We start from the raw sequence: 16,265 nt of genomic DNA on the forward strand, positions 1-16,265 counted from the left end.
CCAACTCACGCGTCTCGGGCTGAAATGCTGGAGTTGCAAGATGCTGGAGTTGGCGGTCATGTGTGCATGAGGTGTGCTTCCTTTCATGTATGAATGGTGTGTGATGAAGGCTGTTGCCAAAAGCTTTATGTAAGTGTCTTTTAATTGTGCCTGTCTGCAACTTAACGTGTCTTCCTTAAGTTAAGTAGCAATTTGTCTTTTCCTATGATGTTATATGTCTACCTGAAGTTTCCAATGTTTTAAAGATTAAGAGAAGCACTTTCTAATGCAAAGATGCACCAAAGTACACCTACTCTACACTGACAGCCATGGAAAACACCTCTCCACACGTCTTTGTGAAAATATACACCAATACACTTCACACAAATACACTTTGTTGTTATGAAATTTGTCATCACAGTCCCTAGAAGAGCAACATGTAGGAGCTGAAGAATGTCTAGATTCTTCACTTAATAGTGATTCTTGTAACTGTGTAACTAAGCTTTCACAGGATATTGCTGACTATCTTCAAGCATCTGCCAGTTAAGGTTTATCAACATTATTGTGCCACTCACCCATCAGTCAAACAAACCTGAGACCATTTGTGCACCTATTAGTCACATTTGGTATGAGTCCACACAACTCATCAACATTCTCAAATGGGATGCACAAGTGATTCGCAAGCACTCTCTTTTATAGACTGACTACATTTTTCCAGTACTCTGCCAAAGAATGAAAGTCTGACCACTGCCTTACCTACAACTGATCCTATGTGATCATTCCATGTTGTACCACAAAATTTGTTACATATAGGTATTTGGACAAGAGGACTGATTTTAACTGTGAATCATTGATGATATTGTACTCATGGGAAACCACATGAAGCACACAATTTTACATTTCTGAACGTTTACAGCAACTTGCTAATCTTTGGGCCTCTTTGACATTTTATCAAGATCTGACTGGACACTTACACAGACTTTTAGGAGAGTATTTCATTACAGCTAACTGCAACATCTGTGAAAAAGTGTGAGGTTACTTTTAACATTGTCTGGAAGGTCATTAATATTGACATTAACAACAAGGGTCCTAATACGTTACCCTGGGGCGCACTTGCAGTTACTTCTACATCTGTGATTATTCTCCATCCAAGATAACATCCTGGGACCTGAGAATCAAGACATCCACTATCCAGTCAAGACTCTCACTTTATATACCACGTGATCATACTTATGATAATAGGCATATGTGTGATAATGAATGAAATGTCTTTGAGAAGCCAAGAAGCACTGCATCTACCTGACCAGCCTGACATTTAGGATGTCATGAGAAGAAAAGCATAAGATAGGTTTCACATGATCAGTGTTTAAGAATTCATTCTGGTTGTCTGTAGACTGACTGCATTTCCATGACTGCAAGAATGTGGGCGAGTGTGTGTGTGTGTCAATGTCTGTACTTTCGCTAGAGAAAGAGCAAGAGCTCAAAAGCTAGTGTGAATACTGTTTTCTCTTATGAGTTTCTGGCACCACACACTGGTCTGCTATATGTGAGTGGTTGCCTTTCCCTTATTTTTCCACCCAGCTACTTCCATCATCATCATATACAGTTGTAAGATTACCAGGAGAGAGAATGTCTACCCAAGACATACATTTACGAGGCAACATTCTAAGTACTTTTAAGTGTTTTCATTAGCTGCAGTGGCAGGAATCTGGAGGATTGACTGATATGACTTTATAACACTTACCTAAAATGGCACTATCCTATGAAGGACTTACTTCAATTGTGGTACAAGTCCATTACCTCCACTTTTCTGTCTATAATGCTTCTGAAATTAATGAGCCAAACAAACAGAAAGAAATGTTCATCTCTAGCGAGAAGCCATATGCTTGAATATTTCTGATATCTCAACTGCAGATTTTTCAGCGCTCATTTAACTTTAGGACTCTGTATCTCAATATGAACAAAAATTGACTTGTACCACTATTGAAATAAGGACTTCATATTAGTGCTGTGTACAACTGAAAGCAATGGGAAACTACAATTGCAAATCTTTCTGAGCACATACAGCTCTATAGTATCACTTAATGATGATGGCATCCTGTTGAGTAAAATATTCTGCATGGAAAATAGTCTACCACTCAGATATTCAGGTGAGGATGATTCAGGAGGATGTAATCTAGTGAAACAGAACAAATTTTCTGTGGGTCAGAGTCCATAAAGTTGGATTCCTTGGTCAGATAGGTAGTTGAAAGAATTTAAAAAGGGAAATGGATAGGTTGAAGAGATATAATGGGAATTAGTGAACTGCAGTGGCAGTAAGAACAGGAAGTCTAGCCAGGTGAGTACAGTATTATAAATGCAAAATGAAGCAGCGTTTAATGCAGGAGTAGGCCTAACAATTGATAAAAAAAAACAGAAATATGGGTAAACTTCAATGAAGAGCACAGTGAATGTATTATAGCAACCAAGACAAATACACTACTGGGCATTAAAACTGCTACATCAAGAAGAAATGCAGATGATAAATGGGTATTCATTGGACAAGTATATTATACTAGAACTGACATGTGATTACATTTTCACGCAATTTGGGATCCTGAGAAATCAGTACCCAGAAAAAACCACCTCTGGCCATAATAACGGCCTTGATATGCCTGGGCATTGAGTCAAACAGAGCTTGGATGGCGTGTAGAGGTACAGCTGCCCGTGCAACTTCAACACGATACCACAGTTCATCAAGAGTAGTGACTGGCGTATTGTGACGAACCAGTTGCTCGGCCACCATTGACCAGACATTTTCAATTGGTGAGAGATCTGGAGAATGTGCTGACCAGGGCAGCAGTCGAACATTTTCTGTATCCAGAAAGGCCCATACAGGACCTGCAACATGCGGTCATACATTATCCTGCTGAAATGTAGGGTTTCGCATGAATCGAATGAAGGGTAGAGCCACGGGTCGTAACACATCTGAAATGTAACATCCACTGTTCAAAGTGCTGTCAATGCGAACAAGAGGTGACCGAGATGTGTAACCAATGGCACCCCATGCCAGGTGATACGCCAGTGTAGTGATGATGAATACACGCTTCCAATGTGCGTTCACCGCGGTGTCGCCAAACACAGATGCGACCATCATTATGCTGTATACAGAACCTGCTTTCATCCAAAAAACTGACATTTTGCCATTCGTGCACACAGGTTTGTTGTTGAGTACACCATCACAGGCGCACCTGTCTGTGATGCAGCATCAAGGGTAACAGCAGCCATGTTCTCCAAGCTGATAGTCCATGCTGCTGCGAACGTTGTCAAACTGTTTGTGCAGATGGTTATTGTCTTGCAAACGTCCCCACCTGTTGACTCATGGATAGAGACATGGCTGCATGATCCATTACAGCCATGCGGATAAGATGCCTGTCATCTCGACTGTTAGTGGTACGAGGCCATTGGGATCCAGCACGGCATTCCATATTACTCTCCTGAACCCACCGATTCCATATTCTGCTAACAGTCATTGGATCTTGACCAACGCGATCAGCAATGTCACGATACGATAAACCACAATCGCAATAGGCTACAATCTGACCTTTATCAAAGTCGGGAACGTGATGGTACGCATTTCTCCTCCTTACATGAGGCATCACAACAACGTTTCACCAGGCAACACGGGTCAACTGCTGTTTGAGTATGAGAAATCAGTTGGAAACTTTCCTCATGTCAGTGCGTTGTAGGTGTCGCCACCGGCGCCAACCTTGTGTGAATGCTCTGAAAAGCTAATCATTTGCATATCAAAGCATCTTCTTCCTGTCGGTTAAATTTCGCGTTTGTAGCACATCATGTTCATGGTGTAGCATTTTTAATGGCCAGTAGTGTACAAAACAAAGATCCATGATGGTAATACCAGTTTATATACTGAATAGCTCTGCAGATCATGAAGAGATTGCAAGAATGTATGATGGGATAAAAGAAATCCATGCATATTATAAAGTGATTAAATGTTTGCATGTTCCACATCTCCTCCTAAACCTTGGACCAATTTCAACCAAACTTGGTACACATATCACTTGCTGACCAACTACCTATTGGCTTCTGTCTCGGGTTCTTCAACCGAGGTTCATCTGAAGATTTTACTGTCGTTTTGCCAGCATGAGTGGCTAGCATTGTCAAAGCTTAACCATCCATTGCTGGTGGTGAACTGGAGCCAAGCTCGCGGCTGCAGACTACATGTACCTGATGCGCCAATGTTCAAGGGCTCCTCCGTGGTCATTTCCGGTGCAGTGCTCCTCTTGCTACCTGCAAGGTCGTTCGCTGCAGAATGGGAAGCCAGGATCCATTTACCTTAAGGCTTTCCTCTTTCTTGTTGAAGCTATTCGTGTGTTTTTGTAGCTTCAACAAGAAAGAGGAAAACCTTAAGATAAACGGATCCTGGCTTCCCATACTGCAGCGAATGACTGTCGTAGGTAGCAGGAGGAGAACTGCACCGAATATGACTGCAGAGAAGTCCTCGGACGTTGGGCATATAGTCTGCGGCCGCGAGCTCTGCTCCAGTTCGCCACCGGCAATGGAGGGTGAAGCTTTGACAATGCCAGCTACTCGCGCTGGCGAAACGTCAGTAAAATCATCAGATGAACGTCAGCCACAGATCCCGAGACAGAAGCCAATAGGCAGTTTGTCAACAAGTGGCCACGAAAGCCTTAACAATTCTGTATATCACTTACTGTCTGTAAATCATTGCCGTGAGGGGTAAGAACACCAATCTATCAAAGGTGTAGCAGTGGGGGTGGAAAAGCAGTGTAGTTCACAACGTGTGAATAGCCATATTTTAATCATTCAGTATTTGAGAACAAGAGCGTTTAGTGACAAATTCAACACATAATTTCAAATATTTATGAAATTTTTCTCACTGACAACCCCCACACAAAGATAAAAGGAAAAAAAGGTTGTCAGTTACCACATTTTTGCTGTTCTTGCAGTAAAACTGCCACATGAAGCATGACTTTTAATTTACTACTTCTTTACAAGTAACTGTATTTTTGACACATTTTTCAGACCATATTCAACTTTACCACTGAACATACCAGCAAATTTATATCATTGTACAACATATAGTTCAGGATATGTAATGTCATAAACACTGAAATGCATGAAAAACTGCCATATCATGCATGACATTTTACTTCTTTACTACTAACTTTATTCAAAAGACTATTTGAAGACAGTAGCCACATATACCATTAAACCATGTACCTGCAAAAGTATATCATTATACAGCACATACTTCAGGAAATACAACATTATAAACATTAAGTTACATGAAAATTAAAGTCCGGAGTAGAGTTCGCTAGAGATACAGATAAAATATATGTACAAATATGTGTGAAATATGTTACATATATGTGAAATATATATGACATGTGTGTACATGGGCAAAGCCATGAGTAGAAAGCTCAACCTAAACCTATGGAACTATTTCACCCAAATTTGGAACATGAATTAGTTACGATCTGGAAAGAAATACTGTGGGGGTAAGGGGGAGGAGGAGATGGTTAGAGAGAGGGGGAGGGGTAATTGGCAGAGAGAGGAGGAGATTGGCATAGAAAGGAAACATAGGAAGAGATGATGATCAGTGCAGAGGTGGGGTGGGGGATAAACAGTGAGAGAGAGGAGAGGAGGAGATGGAGAGTGAAAGTCGGGTGAAGGAAGCATGAGATGGACAGAGAGAAGAGGAAGTAGGAGATGGACTAAACCAAGAATAAATGCCTAGTTATTCAGGTAATTGAGGATCAGCTGTGGTATGAGACAGACATTCAATAGAAAGAAAAGGAAGAGAAGGAAAAATAGTAAGAGAACATGGAATGAGAGGAAGAAATGAAAGGGGAAGCTGTCTGGTAGGATTTAATGTAGCTCATAATTTGATCACTGCAAACCCTGATTTAAGAACTATGAAAGAAAGCTGTAGACATGGAAGACATTGGAGACACCAGAAGTTTTGACATAGATTAGATAATGATAAAACAATAGATTTTAAATCTACATTTTGTAAACTGCAAAACACTTCCAAGGGTCATGCTGTAGATGCTGGCTATAACTAATTGGTTATGTAATACAGAGTAAAACAGAAGTAATTGTAGGAACATAAGAATTTAATGAGGTGGGACCTCAATAAATTGAAAGAATAACTATTTGTGGAAAGTTTTAAACATAGCGTTAGGCAATGAAATACTGAAACAAGGAAAAGAAATATGATGGAAGATGAGTGGGTGGATTTTAGATATGAAATAATGAAGGCAGCAGAAGATCAAAAAGGCAAAAAGACAAGGCCCAGCAGAAATTCTTCAATAACACACAAGATATTGAATTTAGTTGGCAATAGAAGAAAATATAACAATGCAACAATTGAAACAGGCAAAAATGAGTCATTCTTTGTATTTTCTGTCATCCCTTAGTTGCTTCTATATTCTTGGAGACATGGTTTGTCTGCGAATATGGCACAATACGAACAGCCTTTCAGTTAGTTGCATTAGATGAACCTCTACTACACTAAAGGCAAAACGGGATTGACAGGAAGTGCAAACTGCCTATGCTTCTATGGCTTGAGGACAAATACAAGGGTTGTAGAAGCAAGCATGACTCAGGAAAGGATAAGATGCCACCTAAATTAAAGAGACCTTTGGAGAAACAAGAAGTAGCTTTATGAATATCAAGCGTTCAGATTACAAGCCAGTATGAAGAAAGAAGGGAAAGATGATAGGTGGAAGGAATATGCAGAAGGAGTAGACAAGAGAAAAGAACATGAGAACACTATTATAGAAAGGGGAGAGGAAGTAGATGAGGATGATATGGGAGATATGGTACGAGTCAAGTGGCAGAAATGGAAGCTGTAGTTGAAAAGGGAGTGATAAGACAGGGTTATACCAGATCTCCAATGTTATTTAACCTATGTATTGCGCAAGCTATGACGGAAACCACAGAGAAATTTGGGTAGGGACCTAAAGTTCAGGAAGAGGAAATAAAAGCTTTGAGATTTGCTGATGATATTGTAATTCTGTTAGAGATGACAAAAGAACTTGGAAGAGCAGCTGAATAGAATTGATATCATTTTGAAAAGAAGTTATAAGATGAACATCAACAAAAGGAAAAGAAGAGTAATGGAATGCAGTTGAATTAAATAAGGCAACAATGAGGGAATTCAATTAGAAAGTGAAATACCTGCCTCTGCAGTTGAAGTGACTAGAACATCTCTGTGCAGTGGTGCTCGATTCAAGGATAGTGGTGGATGAAATTTTCACTGCAAGTATTTGGCTAGCAAGGGGAGAGCAGATGGTAGTGTACAGTTCCTGAACACCGGCATTGATGCCAAATTCTATATCTCTCCACAACGGCTCATAAAGTGAGAGAATGTGACCTGATGGTGATCCATAAGTTGGATGGGGATGTTAAGCTAGGAGGCCTCCCTTGGTGCTATTTGAGAGGAGTACACTATGTGCTGGCACCAGGTTTCACACTCTTCCTTCTCTCATCATCATAATCACCACCATCACTATCACCACCACCAACACATAACACTACACTATACGCACGTGCCTTGCACTCACCTACACTCTACAAATACACATACATTACAGCTCTCACATATTTGCACGGAAATGGGCCAACATGCATGGGGGACGAACACTGTTTCTGAAAAGCAACCGACACCATCTCATGTGATGTCCCAGCCAACAAAGCCATACAATATTTACATTTTTTTAGGAAGCAAGACACTAAAAGTAGTAGATAAGTTTTGTTATCTGGACAGCGGTGACAGAAGTAAAGAGGACAGAAATTGCAGACTGGAAGTAGCAAGAAAAGTATTCCAGAAAAACAAGAATTTGTTAAACTGAATGAAAAATTTAAATTTTAAGGAGTCTTTTCTGAAGGGATTTTGTCTGGATTGTAGTCTTGTGTGGAAGTGAAACATAGACAGTAAACAGTTCAGACACAGAGATAACAGAAGCTTTTGAAATGTGGTGCTGCAAAGGAGAGCTGTGAATTGTGGAGACTGGATGAGTAAACTGAATAATTAATAAGGAGGTACAGAAATGGATCAGGGAGAAAATAAATTTATGGCACAATCTAGCTAAGAGAAGGGACTGGTTGACAGTTGACAGGACACATCCTGAGGCATCGAGAAACTAACTAGGAATGGAGGAAAGTGTGGAAGGCTTGAAAACAGTAACCAGATTCAAATTAATATAGGCTACAGCAGTTACACCGAGATGCAGCTCGCACTAGCTTAGATTGCTGCATCAAATCAGTCTTCAGACAGGAGACTACAACAATATTCCTTTCTTTAACACTAATCACAAAGGTTCAGCGCTGTGACCCTTAACCTACCCCCTCTTCTTCCTGAGGATGGAACTATTAATTCCCTAAAGCTTGGATAGTGTTGTGAATTTTTATATGTGCATACCAGAAATACTAATATTTTACCATCTGAAGGTACGTATTCACCAGCAACTGTTGGTCATAATTTTGTAGTTTTCTCAAGCAAATTTTCTATTTGGTACAGTTGATCATATATGAGTTCCATATTAGCCACCAAATCTTTTTTTACAAAGACTATACCGGTACATGTAAGAAAACTTGCGGCAAAATATTTTATAACAGCTTCTGTAGTTAAATAAATAGATAGTTTCAAAAATACATAAATGTAGAAAAGAACAAAACAAACAGAACACAGGTACATAGAGAGAAAGAGATGATAGGAACATGGCACAGAGCTTTGACAGTTGTTTATTTTCTGGCATCTCCAGTCAGCCAGAGTGTGTTTCTTGTTTGGTATGTATGGCTTTTTGTGTCATTATAAACTCTAAGTAAAATTATTGTTGCCAGTAGTGCCTACAAAGACGACACAATAGTTTCACTGGAATCTGATACATAAATTATAATTCTGAACAATAAAGTATAATAATTTAGATGAAGCACTTTACTCAAATCAAGCTAGGCAATTTTTTGTGATTTCATAACCATTCTATTACATAAACCAAACAATGGAAAATTCAGGATGGAATGTAACAATATTATGAAAAGGAAAGTTGCCACTCACCATATAGAGGAGATGCTGAGTAGCAGATAGGCATAAGATAAAGACTGTCACAAATAAAGTTTTCGGCTATTAATGCCTTTGTCAACAACAACCACACACACACACACACACACACGACTGCAGTCGTGTGTATGTGTGTGTGTGTGTGTGTCTGTGTGTGTGTGTGTGTGTGTGTGTGTGTGTGCGAATGCACGGTACACGGTCTGTTGTTGACAAAGGCCTTAATGGCCAAAAGGTTTATTCCTGACTGTGCCTATCTGCGACTCAGCATCTCTGCTGTATGGTGAGTGGCAACTTTCCTTTTCATAATATTGTTACTATTATATTAACCAAATTACATATTGCTCATTTCATATGGTGTGAATAAGTATGATATTCTGCCAACAATTCTAAAATATAAATGTTACATATACTGAACTAAATACATACTTTACTTAACTTTGTCACACATCATGCAATACCAACTTTTTAAAAGATATTTTCATTACATCCAGAAGAATGCAGGAAAGGAAACAGATAATAAAAGCCAAAATGATACAGCAATTTCCCAGTTATAAAGCTGTGTTCTCTGGTAAGAATACCACAATGTAACAGGAGGTATGCTGTGCTGAGAAAATCTTAAGGATTTAAGATATTGATCAGGTATCATAATGAAAGAAAAAATGTTCACAAAACAAAAGCATTAAATGCAACATCAACTGCTTAATGTATAAACATATTTTATATTGTACATATTAATAAATTTATACCACTAGAAATTAGTCTTCAAAAGCACACCAAATAGAGATTGTTAAATAGTTCCTCATTTATTTCACAGGTGTTAGCAATAGGATATGTAGACTGTTAAATGTTATTTCTATTGTGAAAATGAGCTACTAAGGCGTTCTGCTGTGAATGAAGTCCCCTTAAAACTATGCCAAGGTGGACTGAATACATAAGCATCATTTACTTGAAATATCCCTGTTTTTTTGTTTTTCATTTTCTGTGGATGGAGTGACAGATTTCACCACATGATTGTGTGTTGGATTGTATGAATGGAGATAGTTAATGATACTATAATATTAAAAGAAAATAAATGCAAGGAAACCAAAGATACTGAGGAAAGCAACACAATAAAACAGGAAAATAAGAGATGATATTTTTGGTCATCGCTTACATGTAATGTTACGGTGTAAAGCACAAGACAAAGCTCTTTATGAAGCATGTTTTACTCGTAGGGCTTTAGGGCATATATCATGCAAGTTACAGATATGGAAGCAGAATATGAAAGTGCATGCTTCATTAGAATGCCGCAAACTCACCTAACATTAAGGCTGTTCTATTTGTAATGCTCACAGCACCTGAGTCACTCGATGGTGACCTCTTATGGTGATTGAGCGTGTGATAACCATGGCTGTTGGCCACAATTGGGTCTGATGGCGTTCGGCTATGACTATTGGGCAATGTTCCATAGATGTTGGTGACTGGAGGTAATGGAGCAGCTCTCTTCTTCAGGCTTCCATGGGCATTAGGGGCAGGAACTAATACACAAACGACAATGTTCAAGCTCACTGTCATCTTTTACATGATCTATGCTTCATAGAATTTTTGAGAGAGCAATTAAAGTTGAGAGAAGTGATAAACAATGTTGTGTTATCATGTTACAATTTTACCCTCACACTTTAATTATGATCCTAATTAACGTCATAACAAGAGCATTACAATCAGGTTTATCATTTAATAAGTTATGATACCCTAGTTTCAGAGTTTTGATACATTACTGATTGTTACTTCCTCCCATTCTCATGTGTGATGGCCTTATTATTACAAGTGACCAGAAGTACTATGCGTGCTCTTCTTCTATCATTTGAAGCATGCATTTCCTTCAATTAAGAATGCAAGTTTTGAAAGTTTCTTGCAGATTCAGAATTTTTGCTACTTCCATAATCTGAATGGGCGAGGGAAGGGTTTATTGTGTAAAATAAAATGTCACAAGAAACCAAAACATTAAAATCTTTAACAACCTTTGTGTCGACATGCACAATAAGGAACTTGTGAATGTAACACTGAGCTGTAGTTCTTCGAGATGCCTTTATTGCAGTCACTTGGAGTCTGATGTGTAGAGTAAATCCTGTCATAATGGGATGACTATATGTACTTAGTGTAATAAGAATAATTCAACAGGCATTTCCAGTTTCACTATTGCTGCTAATAATTAACACATTACGTTGTATCATCATATTTAGTGCACTTTCCTGTCAATATTCATGTCTCTGACACTGTGTTATTGCTACAAATTAAATAAACTAATTCTGTGGTTGACAGAGTGCAATTTTGTCAGTGTGCAGCCAGCCACACTTCATGAAGCTCCACATGTACCTGCAAATCAGGCAACACAGCGAGCATTTGGCACTTGAGAGAGAACTATGATTGGCTCGCATTGAGCCCCTATGGCTCGCTCATTGAAACGACAACCACACAGTTATTTTAATTGAATTATAGTGTCATTATATAATAACATTTATTTGTTTTATATGAAGCAATCAAAATGTTATGATGAAAAACTGAGGTAAAATAATGTTTGATTTTTAAATATTTAAAAAAAATCTACTAAGAAACAGAGTTTGACTAATAAATATTTGGTAAGAAAATCACAGTAATAATTGCAATAAAAGCAAACATCAAAACAACATATCCACATACATGTGTAAAAGAAGATATCCTAATTATTGGCTTTTGGCATGACACTTATTTTCATTATTAACCTTCGAGAACTTTTTTTAATAGTGGTACAGGGTGAACCAAGAGTGTATCCATGAACTCAGCTATAGGGCAACTCATATTAATTTCATGGTGAACAGCAAGGTAGTTCTGAGATTTCATGACGAATAGTTACGGGTATTATTGCTACTAGTCTTTATGCGTGACATGTTCTACTTTTCTACAGATTGATATTGATACTAAACTGATACCTATCTGTCTATGTGGATGGGCAGCTGAAGCCCCTGCTCCCCTCTCCTGTCCCCACTCGGTACACTCATGATGTGAAGTCAAAACACAAGAACTTCAAGGAATTACTGATTCTTCTAGCAGGACAAATAGTGAATGTAAAGTGCTATGTAAACTAAAATTTAAAACTTTAATGTTCTAAAACTGTATACAACACAATGTAAGATTAAGTAGAAATGCCAATGATATCAACAAAACTATACGAAAAAGCTGGTTAGTTTTGAAAAAATAAAAAAATAAAATCAAAAACAAAAATTAAAATACTTCTTATGCTCTTACTCTGAAATCTATGTAATCAGGTTTAGTTTACTTTATTTAGCAGCAATCACACTTATTACTTGCATACCAGTTATAGGCTTGCACAAGGTAAAAAAAATGAAAATTGGCCACAAAAATGAGATACTGTACATGTCTTAATTTTATTTCCTGTACTGGTAAAATTTTTCTAATAACTATGAGAGCTGAATGACCTTAAGCCACTGCATAAGGAATAAAACTGAAATATTTTCTCTAACTAATAAAAATAATGAAGAAATAGTTAATGAAATTCGCTGTCCATCGCACCCAAATGCATGCAATACTGTGCTACTGATTTATTGATAAAATTCATAGTAAAGTTATGGAATATCATTTGCAGAGTACAACAGTATTTCCATCAGTATGGGAGGCTATTTTCAGTCAAACAGTTTATTGTGAAACAGAACACGCCAAGACTTTCAAATCAAAGGAAGTTAATATTCACAGAATACTACGCCACTTACAAGAAGTCCCCAGCGGTGCAATCGACTTTTAAAAAATATCTGTACAGTGCTTTAGGTTAAGATCCTCAGTATCTCACATTGCAGCTATTTATCCTGATGGGCCCTCATTTTCTGAATTTTGTGTGGCACTCAATAGAGTTGAGTTAAGAAAATTGAAGTATGTAGACTAATTGTGAGGTATAATGGACAGGCTAACAGCTTCACATGCTGGAGGTTGTGTGTTCAAATCTTGTTATGTGCAATAAGATTTTTTTATTTTTAAATCTTTATCAAAATGACTTTGATCATCATTTTCTTTGATTAATTGATTTAAATGTAATTTTTTATTTCCATTCCTTTGTCACATAATTTTAATAATTAAATCAACTTTTCCATTTACTCTACTTTTTCTTCCTATTGTTCTTTCTTGAACTGAAACATTTATTCATGTGTTATTAATTAATTTTACATATTAATTTTTTTTGTTATACCACCCTGTTTTTTCATCCATGTTATTGTGTTCATTATATTTATTTCTCATTTTGCTTGAATTTTGTTTTACTTACTAACATATATTTGATTTAAATTTTCATCTGCGTTGTTTCATCCAAAGTGCAATGGGCATTTAGGTTATGTTTTAAATGTTTGTATAACAATTACTGTGCAAAAAAATTGCACATCTGGTAACAAAAATACATTTTTCACACCACTGCACAAATATAAATAGATTATTTTGTCTTTTCTTTTACAACTGAGATCATAATTTTCAAATAATTGAATATTATAGTAGACAAATATAATTAAATTCATATTCACAAAGATTTCATTTGGAAAAAGAATGATATAAAGTAAAAAGGAAATAAATGAAAAGGTTCATACAATAATTAAAATGATGAGACAAAGGAATAGAAACAAAAAATTACATTTAAATCAATTAATTGAATAAAAATAGTGATTAAAGTAATTTTGATAAAGGTTTAAAAATAAAAAAAATTGAAACGTCTGACAAGATTTGAACCCACAACCTCCTGCACATAAAGATGTTATCATATCCATTATACCACACAGTTCAATTATACAAAGCAAATTTATTGAGTGTCTTACAAAATTCTGTATTCTTTTTTTTTTCACCAATTGCAAAAGAGGGCCCACCAGGCTGAATGGCAGCAGTGTAAGATACGTGGGATCTTAACCTACATCACCATACAGATAGTTTCAAGAAGTCAGTCCACCACTGGCAACCACTCCTTGTTAGTAATGAACATTTCAGTGACTAAGAATGTTTGTGAACATAAAATAAGGAACTATTTGTTTTATTACAGTATTTTTGGTCGGTAGATTTAGATAAGAGAGTTATTTTTGGTTCCACCCTATTTTGTTTATAGCTGCTTCAGTACCCGCAGCTGCTGCTCCTAATTCAAAGAAATGGCTCTGAGCACTATGGGACTCAACTGCTGTGGTCATCAGTCCCCTAGAACTTAGAACTACTTAAACCTAACTAACCTAAGGACATCACACACATCCATGCCCGAGGCAGGATTCGAACCTGCGACCGTAGCAGTTGCACTGTTCTGGACTGCGCGCCTAGAACCGCGAGACCACCGCGGCCGGCGCTCCTAATTCATTAAGCAGTCACTGAACATATGATCCTATGTCCGTACTTTGACAAATGTTCTTAATCTTTTTTCTTTCTTTTTGACAATTTTAATCAAGAACAGAAGTCACAATGGTTTATCAACAGCCTGAAACAGGGGGAAAATAACAGAAACTCCAGGTAGGAGTATCAACAATGTAGGAAAAGACAAATTGCTACTTATCATAAATAAGACATGTTAAGTTGCAGACAGCCACAATTAAAAGATACATAAAGCTTTCGGCCACAGCCTTCATCAGTAAAACAAACACACACATGCACGCACACGCACGCATGCGTGCGTGCGCCCACACACACACACACACACACACACACACACACACACACAAAAAACGTCAACTCTAGGATCTCGGGCCAAAATGCAGGAGAAATCTGGAGTGGATTGGGAAGGGGAAGGGAGAGGATGGGGAGAGAGACAAACACTGTTTGGTGGAGTCTGCAGGGACCAGACTGCCAACAGGCACAGCGTCAGGAGGTTTTGGGGCAGGGAGGTGAGGGAAAAATGGAGCAAAAAAGGAGAAGAGCGAGGAAAGATGGGCAGATGCAGTGGCAGATGGCTGCAAATAAACAGGGTGGGAGATGAGAATGGGAAGGAGACGATAGGACAGAGGCAGTGGAAACTATTGGGAAGAGGGTATGGGGACAGTATGTTACCGTAGGTTGGGGCCGGCAGAATTATGGGGCGGAGAATGTGTTGTAAGGTAACTCCCATCTGCACAGTTCAGTAAAGCTGGTGGTGGATGGAAGGATCCAGATGGTTCAGATAGTGCAGCAGCCACTGAAATCAAGTGTGTTATGTTCAGCTGCATGTTGTGCCACAGAGTGGTCTACTTTGCTTTTGACCACAGTCTGGCCATGGCCATTCATCCTTGTGAACAATTGGTTGGCAGTCATATGAATATAAAAAACTGTGCAATGATTGCAGCAGAGCTGGTAAATGGCATGGCTGCTTTCACATGTGGCCCGACCCCTGATTGGGTATGATAAACCAATGACAGGACTGGAATAGGAAGGGCTGGGTGAATGGATTGGGTAGGTTTTGCTTTTGGGTCTTCCACAAGGATATGATCCATGGGCAATGGGTTGGAATTGGGAGTGGCATAGGGATGGAACAGGATGTTGTGGAGGTTGTGTGGCAATGGGACACCACTTTAGGAGGGGTGGGAAGTATCTCAAGTAGGATGTCCCTTATTTCTGGGCATGCTGATAGGCAATGCCCAAACCCTCTACCTGACAGTTTCCACCCCCTCTGTCCTACTATCATCTCCTCCCCATCCTCATCTCCCACCCCATTTTACTGATGAAGGCTGCGGCTGAAAGCTTTTTGTGAGTATATTTTAATTGTGCCTGTCTGCAGCTTGACGTGTCTTCTTTACAGTAAGTAGCAATCTGTCTTTTCCTACATTACAGAGGATGATTAGTCATTCCTTTCTGGAGTTCAATATTTATTATGCAGAAACAAGTTGTCAAGATCATGACACAATTGCCACCACACTCACCTATCAAGTCAGTCTTCAAAGAATGGGGAATATTATGTATATCATGGGTATAAATCCTAGAGATTGTTTCATTTTCAAATAAGAATCTCCATTTATCTGTAACAAATAATAGTGTCCAAAATGAGATTTTCATACTGCAGCAGATTGTGCACTGTTATGAAACCTTCCTGGTAGATTAAAACTGTGTGCTGGACCAAGACTCGAACTGCAAGGTTTGCAGGAGAGCTTCTGTGAAGTCTGGAAGGTAGGAAACAAGGTACTGGTGGAAGTAAAGCTGTGAGGACAGGACGTGAGTCGTGCTTGGGTAGCTCAGATGGTAG

The 16,265-nt window shown here is 38.3% G+C and overlaps 1 protein-coding gene across 6 annotated transcripts in view; it reads right to left on the minus strand.

Moving 5' to 3' along the window:
* The window catches only part of LOC126464634 (arfGAP with SH3 domain, ANK repeat and PH domain-containing protein), a 315,585-nt gene that overhangs the window by 37,127 nt on the left and 262,193 nt on the right, over nucleotides 1-16,265 (minus strand). For 4 of the 6 annotated variants that reach the window (XM_050096248.1, XM_050096246.1, XM_050096247.1 and 1 more), the window contains exon 13: nucleotides 10,366-10,584. The exons of the other annotated variants lie outside the window; for them this stretch is intronic. In XM_050096248.1, the coding sequence (XP_049952205.1) occupies nucleotides 10,366-10,584 (219 nt within the window). The remainder of the gene's footprint in view (nucleotides 1-10,365; nucleotides 10,585-16,265) is intronic. 6 annotated transcript variants of the gene reach the window in all.

Source organism: Schistocerca serialis, chromosome 1, assembly GCF_023864345.2.
Source record: "Schistocerca serialis cubense isolate TAMUIC-IGC-003099 chromosome 1, iqSchSeri2.2, whole genome shotgun sequence".
Classification (NCBI taxonomy): Eukaryota; Metazoa; Arthropoda; class Insecta; order Orthoptera; family Acrididae; genus Schistocerca; species Schistocerca serialis.